The sequence below is a fragment of the Siphateles boraxobius genome, unplaced genomic scaffold, assembly GCF_051911475.1.
Source record: "Siphateles boraxobius isolate OS27281-9 unplaced genomic scaffold, OSU_SipBor_1 55, whole genome shotgun sequence".
Taxonomy (NCBI): domain Eukaryota; kingdom Metazoa; phylum Chordata; class Actinopteri; order Cypriniformes; family Leuciscidae; genus Siphateles; species Siphateles boraxobius.
In genome coordinates this window covers 6388941-6416368 of record NW_027509181.1, presented here as the reverse complement: position 1 = coordinate 6416368, position 27428 = coordinate 6388941, and the positions used below count along the sequence as shown (strand labels likewise).

Genomic DNA, 27428 nt, shown 5'->3' with positions numbered 1-27428 from the left:
TATGCATCATCAACCTATGCCTTTGTTATTGTAAGAAGTTAGCGACCCCTAGCGGCGAAAAAAAATACATATTGTAGCTTTAAATAAACTTTAAAAGAAAAGATAGATTTGTTCATGAACGACTGAGCACCAAATAGATTGAATTGACACTATTTATACTGTTGTTTAATTATACAAAATCTTTGCAAGTATATCATTAAGAGATCATTATAATTATTAATTATTTTTAGTAAATACACACACACCTTGTTCCTCCAGGCGTGCGATATGCACCAGGGCTCTGTTCTTGGTGCTGTGTAACAGATTGTTCATGCGCTCCAGGCAGGCTCTCAGACTGTTTTCTACTGCAGGAAGACCGCTGGACTCCCGCAGTCTTTCACAGTACCACGCACAGCCCTGCAGGAGCCAAACCACGGCACACAGCATTGCGCGGCACAGGCCTATACACTCCTCTGTCTTTCCATGGCAGCTGCAGGAAAGAAACACAAGAGAGAAAAACATATTACTTCTGTCCTAGGAAAACTGCATCTCACTGACTGTTAGATGGACTGATGCGACTGACTGATGGATGGCTACCTGAGTCGGTTGGAGAACATGTCCATGATCTCAAGCAATGATTTGATACATAGATCCCGTGAAAAATCATCAAACTGTGGATAGACAAATGGAAATTTAGTCAATTAAATTGAGTCAAAAAAGTCTAAAAATAATATGTTTAAAATAAAATAAAAGAACACAAAATAACACAAACCTTGCTGATTGCTGTCAGCACACTGGAGTATGACACCATCTAGAGGTGGGAGAGAGAGAATATCACGTCAAAAAGCTGCTGGGCCTGTTGCATTCATCTTGAACTTATACTGACACCTAATGGTGTAGATGCAGCATCACACAAAAGTAAAGCTTACAGTTCCTGTTGTTGTTCACATGCACTATAAGCAGACAGTCATCATGATTCATTTATTCTGTGAAAAAAGTTGCAAATAATAGGCTATGATAAACCAAGCACTTCAAGCAGTACGTGTTACCTGTGAACTGATAGCATACTTAAGGTAGGACAAGATGAGAGGGTTGGGTGATGGGCCAATCATAGCCTGCTCCAGAAGAGCCTCTGTATCAGGAGAAACAATAATCACACGTTAACAACTACACGACAGGTTACATGCATCACAGCGTGTTATCTAACAGAGCTGCTGTCAACAGGAGGCTTGCAGGTCTGTTCTGACACAGACCTGGACAACAAAGAAAAAATATATGAAATATAAAAAGCAAATAATAAAATGTGCCATATTGTACCATATGGTGCATATAAAATTGTCAGTTTATTTTTTTATATAGAACAAAATTACGATGTAATAATATTGGAAAACAAGTATTATACGTATAGTTAAGCCTTATATCATGTAGCATATTTGAATGATTTCTGAAGAATCATATGAAACTGGAGTAATGGCTGCTGAAAATAGAAAATAAAATACAACTAAATTGTAATAATATTTCACAATATTACTATTTTAGATCAAAAGGTCGACTTGGAGAGCATAAGAGATGTGTACATGATTCCTCAACTGTGGGCAAAATTAATTGCTCACAAATGTCTAAAACTGGGTTGTGTGTAGTGTGATACAGTAATTTCTCTACTTAATATGAGATGATATATTTAGATATGACCTGCTAGATTGAGGTAGTCCCATGTGGCTCCTTTGGGAAAGTTCTTCTTGATGTTAATGGCCCATTGATAATCACTCCATCGCTCCTTCCACGCCTGCAGGATAGCCTGCTTCAGATTCACCACCTTCATTCTGTCTGTTTTATAAACTATACATCAAACATTAATTAATCAACCATATGGAGATCATTTGTGTACGGCAGAAGAACGACAGACATCATCCCTACTTACTCATACCGTCTCACAGAAAAATAACACATAGTTGTCACATAAGGTGTATAAATCAAATATACAAATGGGCTAAAAAGCACATTTATGAATTATTGTTTTTAGGTTCCTACTTACCACAAAATATTCCAATTAATGCAGTAAATGAATCAGGTTTTTGTTCATTTCAAATTCTCAACACCCCAGAGCTGCCATTTTGATCTGTAAGATCGCGTCCTCTGATTGGCCGAGAATGTCTGTTTGCTGCAGTATAGCTCAATCCGATTGGATAGTGTGATATCGGGTTCTCTTATTGGTCGGGAGATTGTATTAAACTTTTGATTTAGGAGGAGAAACGCTGGAAATGTAAGTTTAAACGTTTTCACCACAAAAAATAAACGAATTATATTAAAAGCAATATAATGTCATTTCATTATACCATACCATATTCATGGGTTTCTTTGATGTAAATACATGATACGTGGATAACGTAATCATTCAGTAAGTTATCATGCTAATAGCCAAGCTATATAACATGAATAACCCAACAGATCACGGAAAATACCACCATCAATGCATCATTGTACCATGTTACCCCCATCATGCTATTCTGTGTGTTTTTTCATGCATCTGTCAGTTTTGAGATTATTATCAGTTTTTCAGACTAGTGGACAGAAAACATCCAAAATACACTTCTAACGGTATCTTTTAGAGTACTTCATCTATTTGCATCTGTAGATTTCAGTTACAATAGGCCTAACTTATATCTTTAAAGGCTGCTTTCTCAAAATGATTTTTTTGCCTCCTACATTGAGCCAGAAATCTCAATTTCTGTAACACTTACACCAAACTTTACAGTTTTATTCTTATCTATATTATGAAGGTTTTTTACAAAGGGGTTTGTTCATATAGGCTATAATTTCCTGATTTTATACAACATTTTATTGTATAAAAAAAATGGCGAAAATTTAACTATTTTTGGCTGTTGACAGTATTTTCTGATTTGTGGAGTGAAAACAGAGATATCCTAAATCCCCTCTCTAAAACCCTTTGGCTCTAATATATCAAAACATTCTTTTTTAAACTGACTTCATCCAATGTTCAGATTTAATTAATAGCGAAGCTATAACATGAAATGTGCCATCATCATTGCATCATTGTAGGCTACCTGTCACCATTGACTTTCAGTTTGTTTTGATTTGTCACATGTGTTTTCCTGTCAGTGTTTCCCGCCACTGTCTTTTTCCATGGACACTCATCACCTTCCTCACAGCTGCCTGTCGTAATGTCTATCATCATTGTGTATTTAAGTTCCTTAAGTTTAAGTTCAATCTTCTGTTCAGGGTCCAGTAGTGTTCGTCTGATCTGTGTTCGTCGTAACTACTTTCATCGCCGTCTTCCTTGAAACCAACCCGTGACAGTACTTATGGGGGTAGAATTGTTGCATTATTCCAAATAAATAGATTATGATCCACGAATAAATGTAAAGAGATCCACAAAAATATATCAAATTCACAAATAAATAGATTAAGATCCACAAATAAATGTATCACAAAGAATTATAAAACTCACAAATATATAGAATGAGATTTGCAAATAAAAATATATATTTACAAATGTTGTTTATACCACAAACATAACTCTGCCTGGCATTTATTTGTGAACTTTTTTTGTGCATTTGTAAACCCCCTCACGCATTTGTAAATCCCCAAATCCCCTCATGCATTTGTGGATTTTGAAACACTTCTAGCGTCGACGTGCAGACAAATCCACAAATAAGTGGACTTCACCCACGTTTACTCAGATAACGGCCACATTCAGCTTACCAATCGTAGCACGTTCTCGCTACAATTAGGCCACGTCCACACGAAGCCAGAGCTTTCCCTATCCGATCTTTTTTATCCCTCGTTCTAAAAAAAAATTCCGTAATCACGGCGCCGTCTCAAGAAATATCTGCGTACACACGAAACCACTGAAACCGACTAAAACCGATGTAGTATACAAACCAGGGCCGGGTTTCCCGATAACGATGTATCTTAGCTCTTAAGAGCGCTCTCTACGTGCAAGGTTACGAACCCTCGCCGCAATTCCACGTGCGTTTCCCAAAACTGCACTTAACATGAACGCGTTCTACGTGCTACTTAAGCGTCGCTGTCCATTCGCGAAGTGCTGAAATATAACCTTATATGGAATCGTATTCTGAACGTTTAACCTAATAATCGTCATTTGTTGAGGATTCGAAATCAAGACAAGTCTATATGGATATAAAACACCTATACAGGCTGACAAAATGGCTGAACAAAAACAAAAAAACAAGAGAAGAGACATTTCAAAAATATAAAATTAATGTCCTTTTAGAGGAGATAGAGGGAAACAAAGATTTTATTTTTAACAGATTTAAAGGACACCATACAAATAAGGAAAAACAAAACATCTGGAAGGACATTGTCACATTGCAAACTAACTGCAACCGTGTTCAAAGATCAGGGAAGGAGGTCCGCAAGAAATGCCGAATACATGGCTGGTTTTCGTGCACGTCAGCAAGTCATTGACAGATTTTTTTGAATTCATCCCTATTTTGTCCGGTCTTTAAAGCATATTTCCCAGATTACTTATTTTATGATTTTTTGTTTTTTGTTCATTCGTTTAATTTAGATGTATATTTCTATTTTTTTCTTCCCTTTTTAATTATTTCATTTATTCATTTAAACAAAACACGAGTACAACAAAGTGTACAATAAAGTACAATCAAAACCTGTATATTATACTTACGTTGCAGTGTAAACTGTTAAATCTAGATAAAAGTGTAATCTGCCGGTTGTCCTGCAGGTGACCTCATAAATCTGTCTTCTTACGATGCACTTGGGGATGTACGATTACTCCAGAGCACTCGTTCTACGAAGATTTTCAAGTGCTACTTAAGTTATGATGCTTTTGGGAAACAGACCATAATATTAAGATCAGTCGTACGATCGTTTTTACGATCAACTTAGGCTTACGATGCTTTTGGGAAACGCAGCCCAGACCAGTATGAGCAGCTCTATTTCTGACACAAATACACTAAAAACAGAGAAGACTTGCGCATAAACCTAGCTTATTTTCTTTTTTACCAAGAACTTTATTGAACAATATGAAAAACCATAAATGGCCTGGTACAAAATAGGGATGAGTCACGATATTCGATTAGTTAGCTAAGCTTGCCACAAAGAACCGGCAAATAGCCTAATCATTATGAATGTGTCAATATAGCAAGGAGACATTTTAATTGTTTATTAATAAACTAGTGTTTTCTGTGACGATGCTGACTCGCCACCTTCACAGTATTGTGAAGGTGCCTATAGAGAGAAATGCACACTTCACGGATTATTAGAGTTGTCTGTTTCTTTTCGTTTTGAATTGTTTTGCTTAAAAGTAGACATTTCAAGCTTAGATATATTTCTGTGTTTCTGTTCATTTATGAGACGAGCTCCAGTTCACGTGCGATGCAAGTTATATTGTTTCGGCGCCTCCATGTCCTGATTATAGGCTGCTATATTTGCTTCTTATTTATTAAACTCGGTTACTAACGTAACCTCGGTTCCCTGAGAGGAGGGAACGAGTATTGCGTAAGCTGCCGTGCTTGTGCTTGGTTAGTTCGCTTCAGTCATTTTAACCTAAAGAACTCTCATGACGGGGCGCCCAATATATAGCTCTTGGCCACGCCCATCTTGGCGGGCTCTGACGCGCGCGGGCGCGAAGCGCGCTATTTGGTCGCGCATTCAGAGTCGCCCCGTCATTGGTTCGAGCAAGTTGCCGCAGCACAGCCAATGACCGAGCTGCCTTCGTTCATTGCTGTCAGCTGTGCAGCTGCAATGCGTTTTACATAAAGACTTCAATATTCTCGAGAAAAGGAGTTTTCCCATAGCGTAAGCTACTTACGCAATACTCGTTCCCTCCTCTCAGGGAACCGAGGTTACGTTAGTAACCGAGTCGTTTCACTCTCCCAAAACGCCGGATCCGTGTGGACGAAACGCCAATACGATAAAAAAATGTATAGGCCTACGTAGGCTATACAGCGAAACGCGTCTTCGTGTGGACGGGCCCTTAATCACGTTAGGCTTTACAATCAGAGTGGTCTTTCACAGAAATAACCATAGACAGTAAAAGAGGAAATAACTTTGCTCATTCATCTGCATTGGCTCAAATAGGAAGTGTAAGGCTAAAGGCCCATAATATTGCTTCAGTAAAATATGTTTAAAATTTGGATGTCGTTAGAGTTAGACCATGAGACTGTGTATCAAGCCAGACACATTTTATGAGCCTTTGAAAATGGCAGAGAAACAGCGCGGGGAACAACGCCTTATGGAAGTGTCACGTTATTCATGATAAAACAGAAAAGCGTCAATACGTTGCTGAAGGAATGACTGGATTCAACCTCGTGATAAATACGCGAGTTTGTGTAATATTGGGGAAATTACTGTCACAACAGATTTTCCCACTTCTTCATTCAAGTTTTAAATAGCAGGTCCGTGGATCTAATGATTAAATATATAACATGCATTTAAAAGTGAAATGCCCAGCAGACAAAAGCGATTTTAATTTATCCGTTAAAACGCTTGATCACACAAATAATATTTCATATGAATCAGACTTAATAATATTGTATTGTAAAAGTTACTTACAGCCTATAAATGCAAATGTATTTTTTCAGCATTGCATTATCCACTAAAACCCCATTAGCCTACACGCTGTTACATCTTCAGTGATGGTCATTTGGGCTGATATTTTGTATTCTACATAATATGTCCTATAGCTAGCTATATTTGTCACAAAGATTGTGCTTTAAAAGACAAAATCATCCGTTTTGTAATTTATTACATCGTGTCCACCCCATGCGAGGCTTTCTACATTGGACAAAGGAGCAAATGTGCAAATGATGTGTCCTCCGTGTAGTTGTGTGTAGTAGCTGCTACGTCAGAAGAAGAACGGGCATCCGTTTACTATCAATGAATCATCGTGTCGCGCTGCACCGCGTCCAGTAGCCTAGGCTAGACACTATCACGACTTATGAATTTTCATGTAGCCAGCATAATCAATAAAGAAGATTATGCGTCATGTATCTTCAGGTAAGAAAACAGACGTCATGGGTAAAATGTGTTAACATTGCAAACATGTTAGTTTTACATGATTTGAAACTGCTACGGGAGCAGGGAAGTTAATCGACTAATAAATATAAAGAAGCCTTAAACTCCAACAATCTTTTGGAAACGGGGTGTTTTAACCACACCAACAGCTAATTTGAAATTTGAATGAAGCTCCCATTACAGATGCTTTCAGGGGTGTCGATAATATCTGCAAAATTATTCAGATCCAGTTCTCGCCCCGAGTTTAAAGCCCAGTGCCATAGATACCCCTTTTCCACCAAGCCAGAGCTGGTGCTGGTTCGGAGCCAGAGCCTAGTTTCAATTCGGTTCTTTGGTTTTCCACACGCAAAGCACCAGCTCCGAACCAGGAAAAGTGGTTCTTAAGTAGCACCAAATAATTGCTGGTCTAGAACAGAGCCAAGTAAGAACCACTTGCGTCAGGGGCTGGGGGCGGGGTTACCGTGACCAACAAGACGAATAGAAACTTGTGACCGCCATTTTTAAATAGCAGCTAGTCGAGCTAATAGCAGCTCGATTATAAATATCCGTCTATGTAAGTTACGGCGAGCTGCACAAACGCGTTGGACTCCGATGTATTTTGTAAACCCATGAGCATCCATAGTATTGCAACGTCCGTTATTGTTGATGGCTTGTTCGAGATGCATCGGAGCGGCGCGGACCGATCGGAGCTGCGGGAGTGTTTGGAGAACATACGACTCCTTGTGCTTTTAGATCGCTATCGCAGCGCTTTGATGTCATGCGGAGATCGATCTGCGAGAAGCCGATGCATCTCGAACAAGCCTGGCGTACTGTTTGGCGCTACCGCACTAGCGTTGCTGGGCAACATGAGACGTATACAGTGACGTAAGATTTGGCTCTGTTGTGGCTCTCTAGCCGGTGGAAAGGCAAATCGGTTCTTATTAAACTCGTCAGTCGAACCCACTCTGAACCAGCTTTGGCTCTGGCTCTGATCCAGCACCCGGTTCTTGTTGGTGGAAAAGGGGTAAGAGAGAAAGAGTTGCGACACTCCCATAGACCGCCATAGGAACTTTGGAATGCGGAAGTAACGTTCCAAACACTGATAGTTCCAGCATTGAACCCTTTTCTTTTACTGTCTATGATTGAACCCCATTCAGTTTCAGTCTTTCCGAAGTACGCTCGCTGGTAAATTAATGAAATTACTGTATTTTTTAACACTTTTAAACACATTAGCCGACCTCTCGTGAAACTAGTCAGTAGTTATATTTTATGTAGCCAGTTTTAGTTAATGTTTATTGGAAGAAAATAGGTTAATTGCAGCTATAGCTTACGTGACACTAACGTTAGCTAACTTACGGTAACCTGATGTATATAATATTATGAATAATAATATTATATATATATACCTACATAATTAATATATTATGTGTATGGGTTAGGGTTAGTAATGTGTGATTGAAATATATATATATATACATGTGTACTGTACACAGTAGATCGTATACATGTATTTGTGTGTGTTTTCTGATGAATGGTTTAGTCTATGATTAGGGTAGGATGAAGGGGTACATTAGCCATACTGAAATGAATCCCGTTACCAGTTATTTAGCTACGTATTTAGGAACATAGTTAATTCACTCATTCACTATCTCTCCGGTTTCATTTTATGAATTTACCGAACATTGCTGCAAATATAGTCGTTGCTTTCTACGTTGTGGGAGCAGTTCATTTCCCTCCTAAATCATTCATTTGTACATGCACAGCGTAATTATTTATATTTTATGTTGGTTGGAATTCTGAACGGACCGCCACTGCAGACCTCTTTGCGTGATCACGAAGGTAGGCTAATGGCTGAATCGGAATTTATAAGCAAGATCACGGATCAATAGCCTAATACAGCCCAGTTGTGCTAAAATAAATATCATGACGTCCATCATCAGATGAGCCGCTAAAGCCAGTGCTACTACCCATGCGAACATGAACACTAAGCTTTTCCCTCCAAAAAACTCCCCTAAAAATATAAGTAATATACAGTATTTCGTTGTCACCCTGCCTCTCCAAATGCAAAACTGACATTAACTAAATGCAATAATGCAGTAACAGCTGAAAAAGTTCTTGGGTGTGTGTTTTATTTTATATTTACCGTTCAATAATGTAATCGCTGCTTTCTGTCCCATAGAAGAACATGACAGCCAGCGTATGTTTTGGAACTATTGGGGCTTACATGAACCACGTGACAGCCATAGCGGCGACATCAGAGCGTGACATCTTTCTCTCTATGGCACTGGTAAAGCCTAACCGAGAACGTGCTACGATTGGTCAGCTCAATGTGGCCGTTATCTGATTGGCTTAGGTAAAGGGTGGGTGGAGTCCAGTCCACTTATTTGTGGATTTGTCTGCACGTCGACGCTAGAAGTGTTTCAAAATCCACAAATGCATGAGGAGATTTACAAATGCACAGGAACCGATTCACAAATGCGTGAAGGGATTTACAAATGCACAGAAAGCGGTTCACAAATAAATACCAGGCCGAGTTGTGCTTGTGGCATAAAACACATTTGTAAATATATATTTTTATTTGCAAAGCTAATTTTATTTATTTGTGAGTTTCATATTTTTTTTAACCTCTTTACATTTATTTGTGGATCTTAATCTATTTATTTGTGAATTTGATATATTTTTGTGAATCTCTTTACATTTATTTGTGGATCATAATCTATTTATTTGGAATAATTCAACAATTCTACCCCAATACATGTTACCACCGTCATGCTGTTCTGTAAATATGACAATACCATTTTAAATATATTACAACTATCACTTTTTAAATTATAAACACTATATGGAAATATGGAAATTTATTAATTCCGCTGGTTCTGATTCTGGATCATCTGAATTCCAGTTCCTTAAAGATTCCATAAATACTCTTGTGAAAAAAAATAAAATAAAAAAGTTCTTGTAGTTAAATCATGGTAACACAGACAACTAAACACTCCTAGCTTATTCAAACAATTCAACTTTACTGCATAATGAAGTGCTGTATTTTTTTTCTGGTAATGGATTTATTAGAAGTAAATGCTCATAACTACCGATGTGTTCTCTATTGATTTTATAACGTAATCAGCTTTAGACACAAATACACTAATGAAATTCATGTTTATTGTAAAGTTCTTCAATGAGAAGTGTTGTTATATATTTTTTTTCCTACCCCCCCAAAATTCATACACAAATATTCAGTAACTGTTTACTCTGTTGTACAGTTCTGCAGTCAAAGTTTATTGATCACCATACAATTTACATCTGGCCAGAGAATTTCATCATCAAATATGCCATATGCATATATGCTAATCATACATGATTATGGTGGGGAATGTGAATGTTCTGGGTTAGGGCGATTTTAAGGGCCCACACATTTTTGGGGCCCTCAGAGATCGATTTTATTAGTAGTAAGTAACAGTAGTAGTAATGTAATAGAAATTATAAATGCATGATCTACAAAATTATAGGCCAATGTTGTGTTTGGTGCAAAATGGGTGCGGTAGGGGCCCCAACCTCACATTCTTTCATAGGGCCCAAAAAACCCAAGGCTTCATTACTTTGTATCTTACGTTATGGCCCCGTAGAAGCCGTTTTTGTAAAAATAGGCTAACGATTGCGTCATAACCTCGCGACTTTCAAGGGCAATAGAGAAATTACCGTATAGACAGAGGAGAAGCTTGCAGGCAATCTTTTACTGTCTATGAGGCAATCGGGGGGACATATAAAGTCAAGTGAGAAGCCGATAGAAAGAGAGTCCATAAAAGCAACGGGACAAAATATTTCAACAACGTTTTTGAGGAATTATGTGATTTAGATTTGCTTGGCCCAGCTACTAGAAGATTTACAACTGTCAGGCTGCTCAGTTTGGGTTGTAGTTCCACCAGAGTTCCACTGGGGGGCGATCGCCCTGAGTGCAAAATGAATGTGAGTCTATGGAGCTAGACGGCTAAATTTGTCTCTTTCACCCGATTGCCATTGAGAAATCTCAGATTTGATTGTAGATTTTGCAAGTTCAACATGGGTTATAAGGTCGAAAGTTGAATGAACGAGTACTTATGTCCTTTAGATTTCTTACAGGTTGAGATGTTGTTGCCCATAACACGCTAGCATTCTGCTAATGAGCACTGATTACGACCAGAGAGACCGGTTGATGGCATCGTGGCATCCGAAGCAGGACCAGAATATGTGTGTGTTTTCGGCGTGGTCTTTTAAAACAACAAAACAAAAACTCTTCTAGCGCGTGTATTTACCTGTCTCAGCAGTGTTGTTGATGAAAAATCTAACACCCAGTAATGAGTAATTTCTTTGCATCTCCTTTCGAATACAACATTCAAATTACTAGACAAATTATATCCTGAGAAAAGTGAATTTTTAGGGGTATAGCTCCATTGACCTCCATTCATTCTGCACTCGTCCTGTGAGCGCCCTCATATGGAACCAGAGTGGAACAGCAACCAGTTCAGAAGCCGGAAGTTTACTGAGTGAACGTTCTCCCCATATTAGACATTCTCTGGTACAGTTCTATATACAAATGAAATGTACGAGAGTCTGGTGGGACCAGGCTACCGTTAGGTAGCAGTCTAGTTCCTAGTTCATCCAGGTTTTTCCCAAAGCTGCAAAATTACATTAATGACGTTGATTTTTTTTCTACAAGACAGTTCCACATAAGCTAATGTCATCATCGCAGCTTGCATGATCCCAGAACACCCTTGAACTCAAATATTTCTCTGTTATGACAGATATTGACACAGATGACATATTATATTTATCAAGACTGTCATCAAGCTGTCTGCTATTCAAGCGCTACTTAAACTAACTTTTGTTTTTCTTTTTCTAAATATGTCAAAATTGTTATTGTTTTTTTGTGGATGCTTTCATGTCCACAAATATGTTGGGAATGTCTTATTAATAATTTACAAATGTACAACAATGTACATTAAATAACTATTTCTGTGCCTCATATGTCAGCAAAAGGAGTTAAAATAATGATGATTAATAAAAATGACACACTTCACCTTTAGACATCTTGCACTGATGTTCCAGAATCACTTTTTCAATAAAATATCTAAATGAAAAATTTTGCAAGTTATCTTTATTACTATATCAATCGGTAATACATTGCAAAAGCCAAAGCAACGTTTGACATTAATAATGGCACCTGCAGCATAATTGTATTCAGTCTTTCAGAAATGGCATCAAGTGGTCAGTAATTTTTGTCCATCTTCACTGTGTCCATTTTTCCCGCTGTCCCGTTTTCCATTAACGGCGTTCTGTCGCTCTGTCCGATCTTTACCAGCAGCAGAAAGCATCTTCTTTTTAAAACTGAAATCTGTGCCTCGACTGTTGTCACAGTCATTCTGAAAAAAGGAGCAAACTATCTTTAATATTATGCAAAATTGATTACAGGTGTAATGATTGAAGAATGACTACTTGAAGGAATAGTTCAACCAAAAATGAAAATTCTGTCAGCAGGGACAGAAAGCTCTCAGATTTCATCAAAAAGATCTTCATTTCTGTTCCGAAGATAATGAACGAAAGTTCGGGTTTGGGATGACATGGGATTTGGGATGACATGAGGGTGAGTAATGATAGCACAAGTACATCTTGGAGATGTCTATTTGATGTCTGCATTTAAATCTGTTTCCTGTTAGATGTCATATAGACATTTAGAAGATGTCTTTAAGATGTTCAAATGTATGAGATTTAAAACTGCCTTTTTTAAGACATATATCAGATGTTTTTACACAGCAGATGCTTTCCAGATTAACAGATCTTTAGCAGACATCTTGCAGATGTACCGGTGCTATCTGGACAGATGAACTATTCCTTTAAACAAAAACAACAGACAAATGTTTTAATGTAGCCTATTCAAACAGCACAGCAGTTTATTTACTGAGCACAAATTGAATATGGACAAACCACATTTAATATGATTAAGCTAGTGTGAATATGTTCCACTTCAAAATAATATGATTGTCCTTCCTAATGAAAGATGGTAGTATGCTGCATAGCAGTGTGCCAGCGCCATCGATCTCCAAATGTTCCTCTTTGCATTTGAGAAGAATGAAATGAAAAACCTATGTTAATGTTCTACTGTATATTAAAATGTTCCTGCAAGCAGTTCCGGACCTTTCTGCCCCTTTTTGCATTTAGCATTTCAAAAACTGTAAGACTGATGCCAGACTATCTAGACTCCGAAAGGGCTACTCACTGAGAAAACAAAGGACTTTTCTGGAAATTAACATTTGAACTCTCTCTTGCAAAATTAGCGTCCCCACCCAAGAGTCAATTACCTCAGTATTGTCTTAATTATATACACCTCATTAATGTTTTCTCAGGTAGATTAAGTAAAGGCTTATGTTTCCGCAAATCTGCGTCAGGTTAACCGACTAAAGTCCAGTTTTGAGCGGAGCACAGGACACACCAACTGCGATTTTAGAGCTTCGGCTAACACTTGGCAAGTTCAATTGTACTTAAACTGTAAAGGCTGAAAAGGGAATTTCCATTTATAGGACAAGAAAATGTTTATCGAACAACTTAAAAAGGGTGAGCCTTACCTCTGTTTAATGCAATGTTACTCTATAGCTAAGTGTATGTGGTAAGCCGTGGCATGACCAAATCAATGCTAATATACAGTAAGATAAGTAATGTTGGTCGGGTTATATCTGTAGTTGTGGTCATGACCTCTGACTAGAGATAGTGTTACTTTAATTCAAGTATACAGATCTAGGGGACTAAACAAAATACTTTTAGATGGAGCAAGCATGAAGGCGGCATCTAAACGTTACAGTCAATTACCTCAAGTCTATGATCGTGAAACCAGCGTTAAACGCGAGGCTCTCTGTGTGGCGAAGATTTCTAATGAACGAGTAAAATATAAAGTAAAGAGTTAAATTGAATTATCTAGACATTGAAACCTTCACCCGGTTATCGGAAACTGTCTTTAGGCCAATTGGCCAGGCATTACAATAGCTGCACTCTTAGGCATAATATACACTAGGCTCATTATACACTAGCATTCAAAAGTAAGGAATAATTAAACGGTTAGTTCACCCAAAAATGAAAATTCTGTCATCAATGTCGTTCCAAACCCGTAAGACCTTCGTTCATTTTCTGAACACAAATGAAGATATTTTTGATGAAATCCGAGAGCTTTCTGATCCGTCCATAGACAGCAAGCAAGGTCATTGCAACTTTCAAGGCCCAGAAAGGTAGTAAAAATTGTTGAAATGTAATGTTATGAAGCAACAAGAATACTTTTTGTTTGATTTTTTTTTTTAAATAAATAGACTTTTGTACCAATTTATCCTCAAAGTCTCCTGTACGCTGTTCGCGTTGCTTTGTTTTTGTTTTTTGTGCACAAAACGACATGGTGTGAGTAATTAATGATACGATTTAAATATTTTGAAATAGAAATATTTTGTAACATTATCAAGCTCTTTACTGTCAGTTTTGATAATTTTAATGCCTCTTTGCAGCATGAATAAAGTATTATTTTTTTTATTTAGTTTTTAAACCTCACTAACCTCAAACTTTTGAATGGAAGTGTATCACGGTTACAACTGTTTTCAACATTGATGATGATAAAAATAAAAATAAATGTTTTGTGAGCACCAAACTGGCATATTAGAATGATTTCTGAAGGATCATGTGACACTGAAGACTGGAGTAATGATTCTGAAAATATAGCCTTTCCAACATGTATGTCACAGCTGCGCCCCAATTCAGAGGCTGCATCCTTTCAAGGCCGCATTCAAAGGCTGATTGCATCACCGTGGCGTGACAAAGTTTGTCCCAATTCGAGGGCTCCTTCAAATGCGTCCTTCGTTTTGCGGGTAATGAAGAATAAAACAGATGGATCCTTTGCATCCCACGCTACCCCAGAATGCATTGCACTGAGGTGATGACAGGAGAAATTGCTGAATTTGGGCTGGTATGTTTGGATGAACTATTCTATGAAAGGCACAAACCAGTTGGACTGACCAAATTTAGAGATGTTAGTGGATGATTTGTAGTTATCTCACCCCATCTGAATGCTCGGGGAGGGTCTGATATGGTTGTGATGACTCAGTCTTGCAGGGTCTGGCGTCTTCCAGTAAACCCACTGAAGAATCAAAGTCCTCATCAGTACTGGAGCCCTTGAAGAAAGAGGAATGAGTGCTATAGTGCTGTATCATGCCATAATTGGCTGTTTAAAATAATTCTTCTTTTTTCATACAGGCATTGTAGGTCAAACCTGGAAGCAATTTAGTATTTTAGCCCCTCCGGTTTCATCGTCCTGAAGTCAATGGGGTTTCTAAATGGGTTTTACATTTTTTTTTAACTCAAATCATTTTAATGGATTTTTTTTAAACAAAGCCTGAAAGAGTTTAATGGTGGTGCATTTTGTTTATAGCTTACATTTAGCTTTCTATTTCTGACGATTGCTTCAAAATGTATAAAAGTTTTGGTCATTTGTGAAGATTATGATAAACAAAACCTGTAAGTATCATAAACTTTTGTTGGTCACAAAGCTTATTTTCTGAAATAATCTAAATGCCAATGGAAAAATTCTATTGGGGTTTTGACGAGGGAACCAAGTATAATGCTGACCTCCGGGTTGGCCTACAAAACTATGTCATCACTGCAACACTTTATTGTTCCTCATACAACAATAATAGGAAATATGGAATCTAGTTAAGGTTAGGTAACCTGGGTGAAAGGTTTGGATTGGGACTGAATGTTCTTGGGGGAGCCAGAGCCTCTTAATCTTTCACTGAACCAGGAGAAAGGCACAAACGGTGGACCAGAGGAACGTGAGGACCGGTTCTCTGTTCTCTCTGAATCCCTGCATACAAACACACAAAATACCTCACACACTTGTATCTTTACAGGTACACAAGGAAACATAGGTGCTCAGATGACTGACATTAGCTGAGCAAGGACAGACTCACACACATACCGATTTCCTGCTGATAGTCTGTTGGATCTGTCTTTCCTGACCTTTCCATATGTGCGACGTAAAGTGACCCTGCCCCGCAGAAAAAACAAGCAGATAATATTTAGATCCCAACACTGGCCACTACTATGTCATCTGTATGATGTTAGTGGTTGACAGAGAGCATAACAAATATTTGCTCTCATATACAAATTCCTGGTGTTTAGAGTCGTCAGGAAGTAAAGCAACAAATTGCCTAATTATATAGTTTCTATAGTGTCTGCATGTTTAACATTAAAACAACTTTTAACCTATGCCAATATTTTTACAAATAAAATGTAGCAAACAAACTCCTGATACGATAAAAACTGTAGTTAGATTGTACCTTAATTGATTAAAATTATAACCTAAACATGTTAACATCTATATTAACTGCTTTTATTCAATTTAAAAATATTATTTAATTGAATCAACTTAAATACAGTTATTTACAGTAGGACTTGTAGGAAACTTACCCCAGATCAAGAAAACGTCTCCTGGTTTTCTTGTCCAGCAGCACGGTTGGACTCTCTGGTTCATCAGGGCCTGTGTCATGACTGTCATCTGAAAAAAGATCATCAAATTGAGCATCAGAATCCAGATCAGAATCTGGGGCCAGGTGGTCAGATATTTTATGGCGATTTTTTTTAAAAAAAGATAGGATTGGATCACCTTAAAACAGATATAACTTCGATACAACAGATACGACTTTTCCCGATTACCAAATCCGGATTACATGTGCTCTGAATGGGCATACATATAACAGTGTAGACTACTAGCTACTGTCAATAAAAAACAACAGGTAGAATAGTTAGTGTTGGGACACTTTGTGTTTTTATTTGAATAGTTAGAAACTACCTTTGAGTGGTTCATCTCTGATAAATGACTAATATTTAATGTAAAGTGATAAATGGCAGTTAAATTAAATATTTTTGTTTAATACTGATAGCTGTTTGGGCCGAGGAGATTATATTATGGAGAATTATTTTTTTATTTACTGTACTGAAAGGCGTATTAGGCAACCTAATGTCAACTCTATCTACTTTTTTTAACGTTAAACTAATCAAGCGAAAAATGTAAAGAAATTTGAGTGGATATATACTATATGATGCAAATTTTGAATTATTTGACCAATTTTATAATTTTATTACATTCTGTTGCTGAATTCCACCCTTAATGCATCCTGCTGCTGAGATCACGGTAATGCTGATTCATTTATTTTTTTAGATCAAAGGTTTCCCAATCTTACTAAAAAAAGTTTTAAACAAAACCAAGACTGGGTTATCAGATTCAGAATCAAAATTTGTCCAGATCAGAATAGAAAGAGAATCAAAATTAATATCTATAGTAAACCAGGTCAGAGCTCAGAACCAGAGTGAGAGTCAGATTCATGATCAGAATCAGTTCAGATTTGCTATCAGAATCAAAATAAATTCAGGATTAGAATTCACATTTATTGTCCAAGTTACTCTTTTAAGTATCTTGTTGATTTCTGGCCACTTTAGGTATACTTTTTTAGTATGGGGTTGGACCCCCTTTTTGCCTTCAGGATTGCCTTAACTCTTTATTGCATAGTTTCAACAAGGTCCTGGAAACATTCCTCAGATATTTTTATCCATATTAACATGATAGCATCATGCAATTGCAGTAGATTTGTCGGCTGCACATTCATGATGCAAATCTCTTGTTCCACCACATCCTAAGGTACTCTGCAGGTTGAGATCTGGTGACTGTAGAGGCCATTTGAGTAGTGAACTCATTGTTATGTTAAATAAACCAGTTTGAGATGATTTGAGCTTTGTGACATGCCACATTGTCCTGATGGAATTAGCCATCAGAAGATGGGTGTACTCTGGTCATAAACGGATGGACATGGTCAGTAACAATACTCAGGTAGGCTGTGGCGTTTAAATAATGCTCAGTTGGTACTAAGGGGCCCAAAGTTCACCAATAAAACATTCCCCACACCATTACACCATCAGTGACCTGAACCTTTGATACGAGGCAGGATGAATCCAAGCTTTCATGTTTTTAACACCAAATTCTGACCCTATAATCTAAATGTTGCAGCAGAAAACAAAACTCATCAGAGCAGGAAACGTTTTTCCAATCTTCTATTGTCTAACTTTGGTGAGACTGTGTGAATTATAGGCTCAGTTTCCTGTTCTTATCTCACAGGAGTGGCACCGGTGTGGTATTCTGCTGCTGTAGTACATCTGCTTCAAGGTGATGTCTTCAGAGATGCTCTTCTGCAGACTTTGGATGTATCGAGTGGTTATTTGAGTTACTGTTGCCTTACTATCAGCTCAAACAAGTCTGGTAATTTTCATCTGACCTATGGCATCAATAAGGCATTTTCGCCCACAGGACTGCTGCTCATTTGATATTTTCTCTTTTTGAACCATCTCTGTAAACCCTAGAGATGGTTGTGTGTGAAAATCCCAGTAGATCAGCAGTTTCTGAAATACTCCATGCCACCAAGCAACAACCATGCCACCAAGCCACTTAAATCACATTTCTTCCCCAGTTTCAATGTATGAGTAACTGCCATGTGATTGGCTGATTAGATATTTGCATTAACGTGCAGTTGAACAGGTATACCTAATAAAGTGGCTGGTGAGTGTATATATTTGGTGATGAGATGTACTTATGCAGTTCAAACCTTCGCTCTGTGAGTATTCTCCATAGTGTAGGAGGGGTTGGCTGCCCTCCCGTGACTTGAGGTTGTCTGTCTCGCAGCGATGGGCTGGGGAAGATGTCTCTGAATGGACGCAGGGTCTGCAGGGGGATTTAGAACGGGTGAGGTGCAAAGCCTCCTGAGAGGAGGTGTTCAGGAGGTGTCTGTAGCTCCGTCTTTCATCTTGTACCTCCCTTTCTCCAACCACAGTGTAGGGGTCAAAGGTGAAGGACTGGTCTCTCCGTGAGGAAGGGGAGGAGAGAAGCAGATCAGAGGAGGGGGAGGAGCAGCGAAAGGAAGGGTGGAGTGGAGAAGATGAGGTCTGCACGGAGCCACCGTAACTCTAAACCGCAGACACACACAAAGACACACATAGCATTTTTGAACTGGATTGAAAACATTAACTGTTTTCAACATAATAATAATAATAAAAATAAATGTTTCTTTAGCACCAAATCAGCATATTAGAATGATTTCCGAAGGATTGTGACATTGAAGAGTAATGGCTGCTGAAGTTCTTTAAATTGTAATAATTCAAAATATTGCTATTTTTATTGTGTTTTTGATTAAACAAATGCAGCCTTGATGAGCATCTTGTTGAGCAACTTCTTTTAAAAACATTAAAAATCCACTGCACATTCTTTAGTTATTTACCTATAGTAGTTGATTAATCAGAGGTCTCACACATTCACAGAAAATAGTTTACTTCCAGTTGCATAATAATGTGGATGGGGCATTAATTGAGTCAGGAAATAGTTGTATTATGATGGCCCTTATAACAGCGAACAAGTTTGGAATGACATGTGGTTGAGTAACAACATGATACATAAGAGATTTTCATTTTTGTGTGTGTATACACACCATTCTATCAGTGCTATCATCCCCATCTATCGAGCTCACACTGTCTCTCAGGCGGGTTCGGGAGGGCCGATGCCTCTTGGTTTTGATTGACAGTTGTGCTTTAGCTTTTTGTAGGCTGCTGTCAAGTCGTTCTGTCTCAGGAACCACCTCTGTCAGATCTGATATGGTATAAAACACATACAGTATACATATGTAAGACTTTTTTGATATTGAGTATTTGGAGGTAAACATGATGAAAATCTTGATAAAAGACTGCTGTGCTGGTCTCAACACACACTCATGCACATATTAGTGTTCTCTTTACAATCCATAAAACACAGTGACACCGTAAAAGCAGGCCTGAAGCGCTATTAACCTGTCAACAGCCTAGATTACTTATATGAATGATGGGCGGTCATTCCTCATGTGCACCCTGGGGGTGTGTGAGGGTCAGAAACAGGAAGTACACAAACACACACTGACATATACATGAAAGTGACAAAATGACAATGGGCAATGTGTAGATATGTACAAAATACAAAGTTACTGATTTTTTTCACATTTCAGTATTTTGTGTTTAGAAAATGAACGTGTTAGTTAAAACCAAACAACACAACTTCACACAATTACATTCACAGACATAAATTTGTTGTGATTTAATGATTTTGATGCATAAATAAATAAACAAATTACTATACTGTGGTTAAATTCAGCAGTTTTTTTGCACATTTATTTGAATTCTTTATATTTTATACTGCTTATTATTTAAAAAAAGTATTATGTGTAACACAATTTGTAATGTGTAAAAGTAATATGATACTTTGTTGTCACATGGCATCTATGTTTGTAAAATTACCTCATCACAATGATTTTTTTATTATGAGTGGCGAGTTACAACGAGTTACAACCATCATCTTAGAAATTAAACCAAGGTCAAGTGAAGAGCATTGCATTGTGGGATATACAGCATTGTGGGTCTCTGAAAAACATTGGTACAAAAACTGACACTGGGGTGGTACACTTTAAATTGTACTGTAATTTGTGATATTGTGATGTGATATTATTATTATTTTCTTGCTGTAATTTTATGTAACAACATCCTGCCCAGGGACTACAGATGCAAATTAGCTATCTAGCTAACTCTGGCACAACATTTGTGTTGTGGATGGTCCCTGTTAAATAAATTAACTAAACGAAACAAAAACAAAAAAATACTAATGCACACTATTTAGTCTACTGTACACTTTAGGTAATAATCATATGCTGTAAAATGGTCATTGCCGATTACATTGTTCAGAGTCCGAGTCTGCATAGGAGTGATCCTGAGGTGGAGCTGCGGCATCAAGTTCCCGCCCACAATCCCGCTCCCGCAGACTCAATCGCAAACACAGCTGTCAATCATAACGTTACACCCCATTTTATAGCATCAAAAAACGAATTAAAACCAAACTTACTGGGGAAATGAACACTTGAACATACGTCTACATGATAAGAACTACCTAAAATAACAGAAACTTAAAAAAAAAAGTATTTGAAGTGTAATTGTTTTTTTTAGATTGGCTCACGTCTCATTTGATTACATGGAGAGGGCAGGGTTTGAGACCTATACTGCAGCCAGCAGACAGGGGGTGGTCAACATGCTTTGGCTTCACTTTTCAGGATGTGTGTGGCACACCTAGTAATAATATGGGCCTTTAAGTTACTAATATATACTTTAGGAGTAAATAAGGTACTGCGCTACTATAAGGTTATGCACTACTCCACTTTCCTGCAGAGTTTAGCTCCAGCCTTGATCAAACTCATACGCTGGTAGCTTTCTAGTAATCCTGAAGACTTTCATTAGCTTGTTTTCAGTCTGTTTTATTAGGGTTGGAGCAAAACTGCAGGAAAGTGGGCCTCGGGGGCAAGAGTTGAGCACCCCTGGCATTTCAGAATTACAGGTTTAAGAAGGGTGCTCGGTAACACCCTCTTTGCGGCCGATATAAGCCCTCAATGTGCACTCTTCCCAGGCCCGCACTAAGACGAGCTCCATAGCAAACTTCTACCCAACAGACAATGCGGCATTATGTTACGACAGTGTGGACTCGGAAGAAGGCGGCAAGGTTTTCCATTTGAGACTAGGCCAATATGACCCCATACCCTCTTTAAGTTTAAAACATTAACTACATGTAAAACATGGCTACTCATGTAACCCTGGTTCCCTGAGATAACGGGAATGAACATTGCGTCAGTTTAGCTGAAGCTTATAGGGAAAACTCCTTTCTTAGAATCTTGAAACCTGATTGGTTCACGTCTGTGGAAGTGCACAGACAAATGGCCTTTCAGCCTGCCGAAAGGGGTGGGATTGGCTGCCTATAAAGCCACGCAGAAATGCAGAATCGTTAGAATCTTTTTACTGAGGGCGGCTTAGCATGACTCGTTGGGCAACGTAGTAGCATGGCAAGTTACACAATGCTTGTTCCCATTATCTCAGGGAACCAGGGTTACGTGAGTAACCATAAACGTTCATTTTCAATATGGTTCACTTGCATTGCGTCAGTTTTAGCTGACGTGTCTGGGGAACCTATTCCAATAGCGCCGTGCTACAAGAGCAGAATGGAAGCCGCCACGCAGATATGCTGACAGCTCTATCACCTGGGTTCTGAATGGGGTAGAAAGCAATTTCGGCACGTAAACTTTCCTCTGCCTGAGAAACTTTACATCGCTAGGACTGAACTCAAGGCACGAAGGTTCCACAGACAGAGCCTAGAACTCGCTTGACTGACGCTAAGGAACATAATGACTAGGTTGTGTTTCCCAATCGATTGGCTGGCCACCGGGGTGTGATTTGCCGCAGTGGCTGCCACGTAAACTTTGGGCATGGAGGGGGCCACTGTCCAGCATCTCTTGCAGAAACGTGAGAACTGACACGGTATCACATTCAGCGGGGTCTATTTTCAGAGTTAAGCACCAGCTTGAGAAAGGTAGTGAGATCGTTCTCATGACTTCCCGTTGAAGGCCTAGTGGTTCCCATCAAGGGGCCACACATGCAGGTCCCACAACTCCAGTTGGGAGTGCCAGATCGTTCCTCTCGCCTCAGAGAGAATGTCTCTCCTCAGCGGTATGGGCCATGGAGCTGCTGACAGTAGCTTAACTAATTCTGGGAACCAAGGCTGGTTCTGCCAGCGTGGTGCAACCAGAAGAACAGCACATACTTCTTCCCGAATTCGACTGATGACCTGCTGAAGCAGGGCTACAGGGGGGAAGGCATATAAGCACAGAAGGCAGGCAGTGGGAGTTCTCTTCTGTCGCAAAGAGGTCTACATCCGCCTGACCGAAGGTGCGCCACATTGAGTTGACCGTCTGGGGATCGATCCTTCGTTTGAGGAGCCAGGCACGTGAAACGCCCTCACTGAGTGGAGGTTCGTCTGTGCCCATAGGATAAGACGGCTTGCCAGTCTGTGCCGAGGGCGAGACCTGAGACTTCATTGGTTGTTTATGAAGCCAACCACTGTCCTGGTCCCAGCGGACCAGGACATGATGACCCTTGAGTTCTGGAATCATTTCCAGGCGGTTAATGTGCCAATTCGACATGGGCGACCCACCCCAGAGTTGAGAAAGGGTGCAAATAACTGAGCCCAGAGTTAGCCCATTCTAGTAAAAACGGGGTGATTTCCAAGGGACCAAGGCTCTGACGCAGCCATGGGTCACCCTGAGAGTGACAGTGTGTCGGCCTGTGTGCCAGGCATGGGTGGGGCGAGTCCCTTTAACCAGAGTTTGAGTGGTCGCATGTGGAGAAGGCCCAGCGGAATTACAAAGGCCCAGGAGCTGTTGCCACCTTTTTTTAATAATCCATTAAATGTTATGTGTTACAGTGATTGTCTCATGGTACTCTAATCTAAAGGGAAAAATTAGTGGGGGGAAAAAATCAGATCCAGAGGTAAGCTGCTTATTGGGTCTGGGGGAGTAAGGGCATGCACATAAATATTTAATATTTTTAGGAGCCACCCTGCCACATGGTTCTACTCCATTCCATTCTCTAATTTTTTTTTCAGATCTTAGCACTAATTCCAGCGGTGACGTAGACACTGACTGAGCAAGGCTGCACCTTCAAAGCCTGTACTAAAATCCTATGAAGCCAGCCACTTGAATATTCCCATTACATCTACCATTAATTCCTCAATTCCCATTGCCGTGATAGATGGCATCTAAAAATTCACAAAAATGTTTGATAAAATATGAATAACTCTAAAACAAACCAATGCACATCCACTGAGAGAATCGTAGCCCCTGGTGCTTTTAGAGGCCAGACTGTAGCTGCTCTCTCCTGTAATGCGCTCAGTGTATTGGGAGTGTGGAAATGAAGATCTGGACATTAATGGAGGGGGGAAGGGTTGGGCAAACAGGAGAGGTCACTCACCAAACACATCCTCTTCTGCCTCGGCCAGTGGAGTGGAGGACATCTTAAATCTGAAAAAGAGAAACTTTGAAGTTTAACTGCATGGACAAGAGAACATTTCTATCCTGACCACATACAGAGCAGTGGCGGCCGGTGCTTTCAAGTGGGTAAGCACTAAACAATTGCAAAGTTCAAGGATCTGTTCTCTTTTTTTTCTGTAATGTTGATTCTAAAATCTGTTTCTAAAACTACCACTAAGCAGTGAAATGAAAATAATTGACCAAGCTCCTGTCTTCCCTGTGCTGATTAAAAGTTTACCAAAAAATGAACGTGTATGACTTTTTTTTCTTCTTTGGACCACAAAAGAATATATTTTTGAAGAATGTTGGCAACCAAATAATTTTATATGGACAAATATAAAATATATATAATTTTATATGGAAGAAAAAAGAAAACAAGAAAAAACATAGTTTAAAAAAAAAATCTTCAAAGTCTTATTGGTTTGGAACGATAAGGGTGAGTGAATGATGACAGAATTTCCATTTTTGGCAAACTATCCCTTGTTTCATTCTTGTTTGTATATTCTACATGTTTTATATTACATATAAATTGTTAAATTCACATAAGCACAAAGTCTCTTAGTAGGGGAACAAAAAAATACACATACAGCACTGTTGGCCATGTTAGATTTGGCTGCCACATAGTGTCCAGGCAACAGGCCACTGTGCCATCTGTTCCCCAGCACCTTCAGAACGGTCAGTGCCCCTGCCATTACATTCATAACATCTATCTATCTATCTATCTATCTATCTATCTATCTATCTATCTATCTATCTATCTATCTATCTATCTATCTATCTATCTATCTATCTATCTATCTAGCTATCTAGCTATCTATCTGTATGTCTGTCTGTCTATCTGTCTGTTTGTCTGTCGTCCGTCTGTCCATCCATCCATCCATCCATCCATCCATCCATCCATCCATCCATCCATCCATCCATCCATCCATCCATCCATCCATATGCCCACAGTCTATCTATTTGTCTATATTTGTTTGTAACACAGTAAAAATTCACAGTAAAAATAATAATAATAATTTAAAAAAAATCAGGTTTCAATGCAGACCAAATTACTTACATCTGTTTTTACTTATATTGACAACCACTTAAAAAAAAAGCTTTTCCATGTTACCACAAAATACTTATAGAGTGCACAATGTCATACACACAAATACACAACACTATTATGCTAACACACATGACACTAAAATAATGCAATTCACATGCATTTAACAACATAAGATGTAACATAAAACCCTTACATGAAGGATGAAAAAAAAAAAAGAACAAACCGTGATATCAATGAAAAACCGTCAAGTGTGAGCTGTCTCACAGAGCATTCTGGGAATGTCAATTTACAGTTTTTCACTGTAAATTATAAGATGGCATGTTCTTTTTCACTTCCAAAAACTATATTTAACTGCAGTAGACTATTTTACTGTAAAATTACATGAAATGTCTCATTAGATAGTTTTTCCCTCCGGATCTATTACAGTTTTTAACCGTATAGAGTAAGGTAACTGGTAACAGATTAACCGTAGGATTTTTACAGACTTTTATCGTCATGGAACAGCGAGTAGAGATGGATTGTTATTAGGAGAGGTGGTTGAAAGATACACGTCCCCTGTGGTTAAGTTCAAACTCCTGATCCAGTAGAATGGCTTCTTCTAGGGCTAAACAGTTAGGCCTACTAAATACAAAATAAACAAGACAGGACTACAATTTGATCTCAAACATCTAACTTTTGGTTCTTGTTAAGAAATCAATATAGGCTGAATGTCTGTAAGACTATAAAGGCCTCACTTTCAAAAGACATCTCCCTGTGATGGAGATATAAAGCTAATGGCCATAAAACTGCTCCCTCACACATTATCCCATCTATAAGAATGAGGGGGGGGTAGGGCTGCTAAGTAGCTGACAGGCAGGCAATGGCAATAGCAAACAAATCGATATGGAGATGGGAAGGGACGAATCTGACCTGTATGCACATATCAGCAAATAAAAGCTAACTTTCACTGCAGGGCTAAAAAAAAAAAGGGTACACGCTCATCAACATTCCCTTGCTACGTAGAGATGTATAACCTTGTATGCAATATAAAGCCTGATCAAAACATTACGTGTAAAAGAAGTACTTACAATCTCTATAGAAAGCATTAATATAGCTCACCTCTACAAGAGCTGCAGATGACAATCAGGAAGAACAGAGGCTGTAAATCATGAATATTTCATTATGACACATGGATGGAAGGGGGACAGGATGGAAGAGAAAGATGGATAAACAGACTCACCTCTATGTAGTTGTGTATCCCACAGCACAGCTCAGCTGCTGGGATAGGCTGTCATACTGTTTTTCTGCCCTCCTCACGGGATGCTGCTGGAGGACTTCTGTTCCTGGATGAGCACAAATTTACAACGTCATTGGGCTACTCTGCATGTACACACACACACACAGAGAGAGAGAGAGAGAGAGAGAGAGAGAGAGAGAGAGAGAGAGAGAGAGAGAGAGAGAGAGAGAGAGAGACCGAATGTCAGACACTGCAATACACACCCAAGGACAGTGTTGAAATGAAGGAGGCTGAGAGAGACGGAGAGAGAAGGGAGGAAGGGAAGAAGGGAGAGAGAGACATGTGCATCATGAATCAATGTTATTACCACTCCAACAACCAATCAGCTTTTATACCGGTCACAGAGGAAATCTATCAGTGTGTGCCTACTTCCATTTCACTTACAAATTTAAATTTAAAAAAGGTATTTGCGTGTCGGCTATGTATGGTAAATCTGCCTACATGTGGATTATCATCTTTAAAAATGCAATCACACAACTCAAAAACATATAAAGCGTGATTTGAATATGCATAGTAATAATAAAAAATATGTGTTTTTAGTAAAATAGGCTAAATGTATAGGTGAAATCATGATTTTACATTCATTGACATAGGACAACAGTGTGCAAACATTTTGTGTTGCGCATAAAGAACCTATTTTATGGAATATCGCAGTATTATAAATGATTCATAATTTATCACATCATCATCATTATCATTAATAATAATAATAATGCATGTGCCCTTGTAATCTTTAATCAAAATAACTCCCCCTCCCTCCTTGCATTGACACTTCTCTTCTTTGATATCGTGGTTACTGAAACGAGGGCGGGACAACCTGTCACTCACATGTGATCAACAATCCAATGATCCAATCAATTCTCGATATAGCCTACAGAGTCCCGCCCTACATTTTTTTTGGTTCTTAAAGCCGGAAGAAAATATAATTTTAATATAATTGTTCTTTAATAAAATTTAAATATTCATACACTGAACGTCATACACATCTAAATGTGATCTAATATATTTCATCCTCAAACTCTCATTTTTCGAATCTTTTCTCAATGTATTTTATACCATTTTGATCGTTTTTTTTACCATGAGATAGATCGGAACAAAAATCTCACTCGATAAACGGATGCTATCTCCAGAGAATGTCAATAAGACGGGCTCTGCT

General features: G+C 38.6%; 2 protein-coding genes across 6 annotated transcripts in view; both read right to left on the bottom strand.

Annotated features, from left to right (window-relative positions):
• med24 (mediator complex subunit 24) overlaps positions 1-2121 on the bottom strand; it is a 36182-nt gene extending 34061 nt beyond the window's left edge. The window contains exons 1-6 of one of the 2 annotated variants that reach the window (XM_077205951.1): positions 2015-2121; positions 1672-1818; positions 1029-1111; positions 752-790; positions 577-650; positions 246-469 (exon numbers count right to left, since the gene is read on the bottom strand). In XM_077205951.1, the coding sequence (XP_077062066.1) occupies positions 246-469; positions 577-650; positions 752-790; positions 1029-1111; positions 1672-1801 (550 nt within the window). In that variant the 5' untranslated portion in view covers positions 1802-1818; positions 2015-2121. The remainder of the gene's footprint in view (positions 1-245; positions 470-576; positions 651-751; positions 791-1028; positions 1112-1671; positions 1819-2014) is intronic. The other variant, XM_077205952.1, reaches the window with a different exon arrangement.
• Positions 2122-10186: 8065 nt separating this feature from the next.
• samd14 (sterile alpha motif domain containing 14) lies at positions 10187-27424 on the bottom strand. Of its 4 annotated transcripts, none has more exons than XM_077205784.1 (11): positions 27350-27424; positions 26216-26318; positions 26095-26134; positions 23890-23939; positions 19512-19669; positions 18636-18993; positions 16450-16537; positions 15959-16027; positions 15709-15844; positions 15042-15155; positions 10187-12374 (listed from the first exon to the last, which is right to left on the bottom strand). In XM_077205784.1, the coding sequence occupies exons 4-11, from the start codon at positions 23930-23932 to the stop codon at positions 12213-12215; spliced, it is 1128 nt and encodes a 375-aa protein (XP_077061899.1). In that variant the 5' UTR covers positions 23933-23939; positions 26095-26134; positions 26216-26318; positions 27350-27424; the 3' UTR covers positions 10187-12212. The 4 variants fall into 4 exon arrangements, with proteins under 4 accessions (XP_077061899.1, XP_077061897.1, XP_077061901.1 ...); XM_077205782.1 differs by lacking the exon at positions 27350-27424 and adding an exon at positions 26476-26510; XM_077205786.1 differs by lacking the exons at positions 26095-26134; positions 27350-27424 and adding an exon at positions 26476-26510.
• Positions 27425-27428: the final 4 nt, after the last annotated feature.

What these genes read in the sequence shown, in the direction of transcription:
- samd14 (XM_077205784.1), bottom strand. Translation starts at nt 23,932, where the DNA reads ATGTCCTCCACTCCACTGGCCGAGGCAGAAGAGGATGTGTTTG. An exon ending in AGACGTTTTCTTGATCTGGG is followed by an intron (nt 16,028 to 16,449) that starts GTAAGTTTCCTA and finishes TCTGCGGGGCAG; the next exon opens with GGTCACTTTACGTCGCACAT. An exon ending in AGACTATCAGCAGGAAATCG is followed by an intron (nt 15,845 to 15,958) that starts GTATGTGTGTGA and finishes GTTTGTATGCAG; the next exon opens with GGATTCAGAGAGAACAGAGA.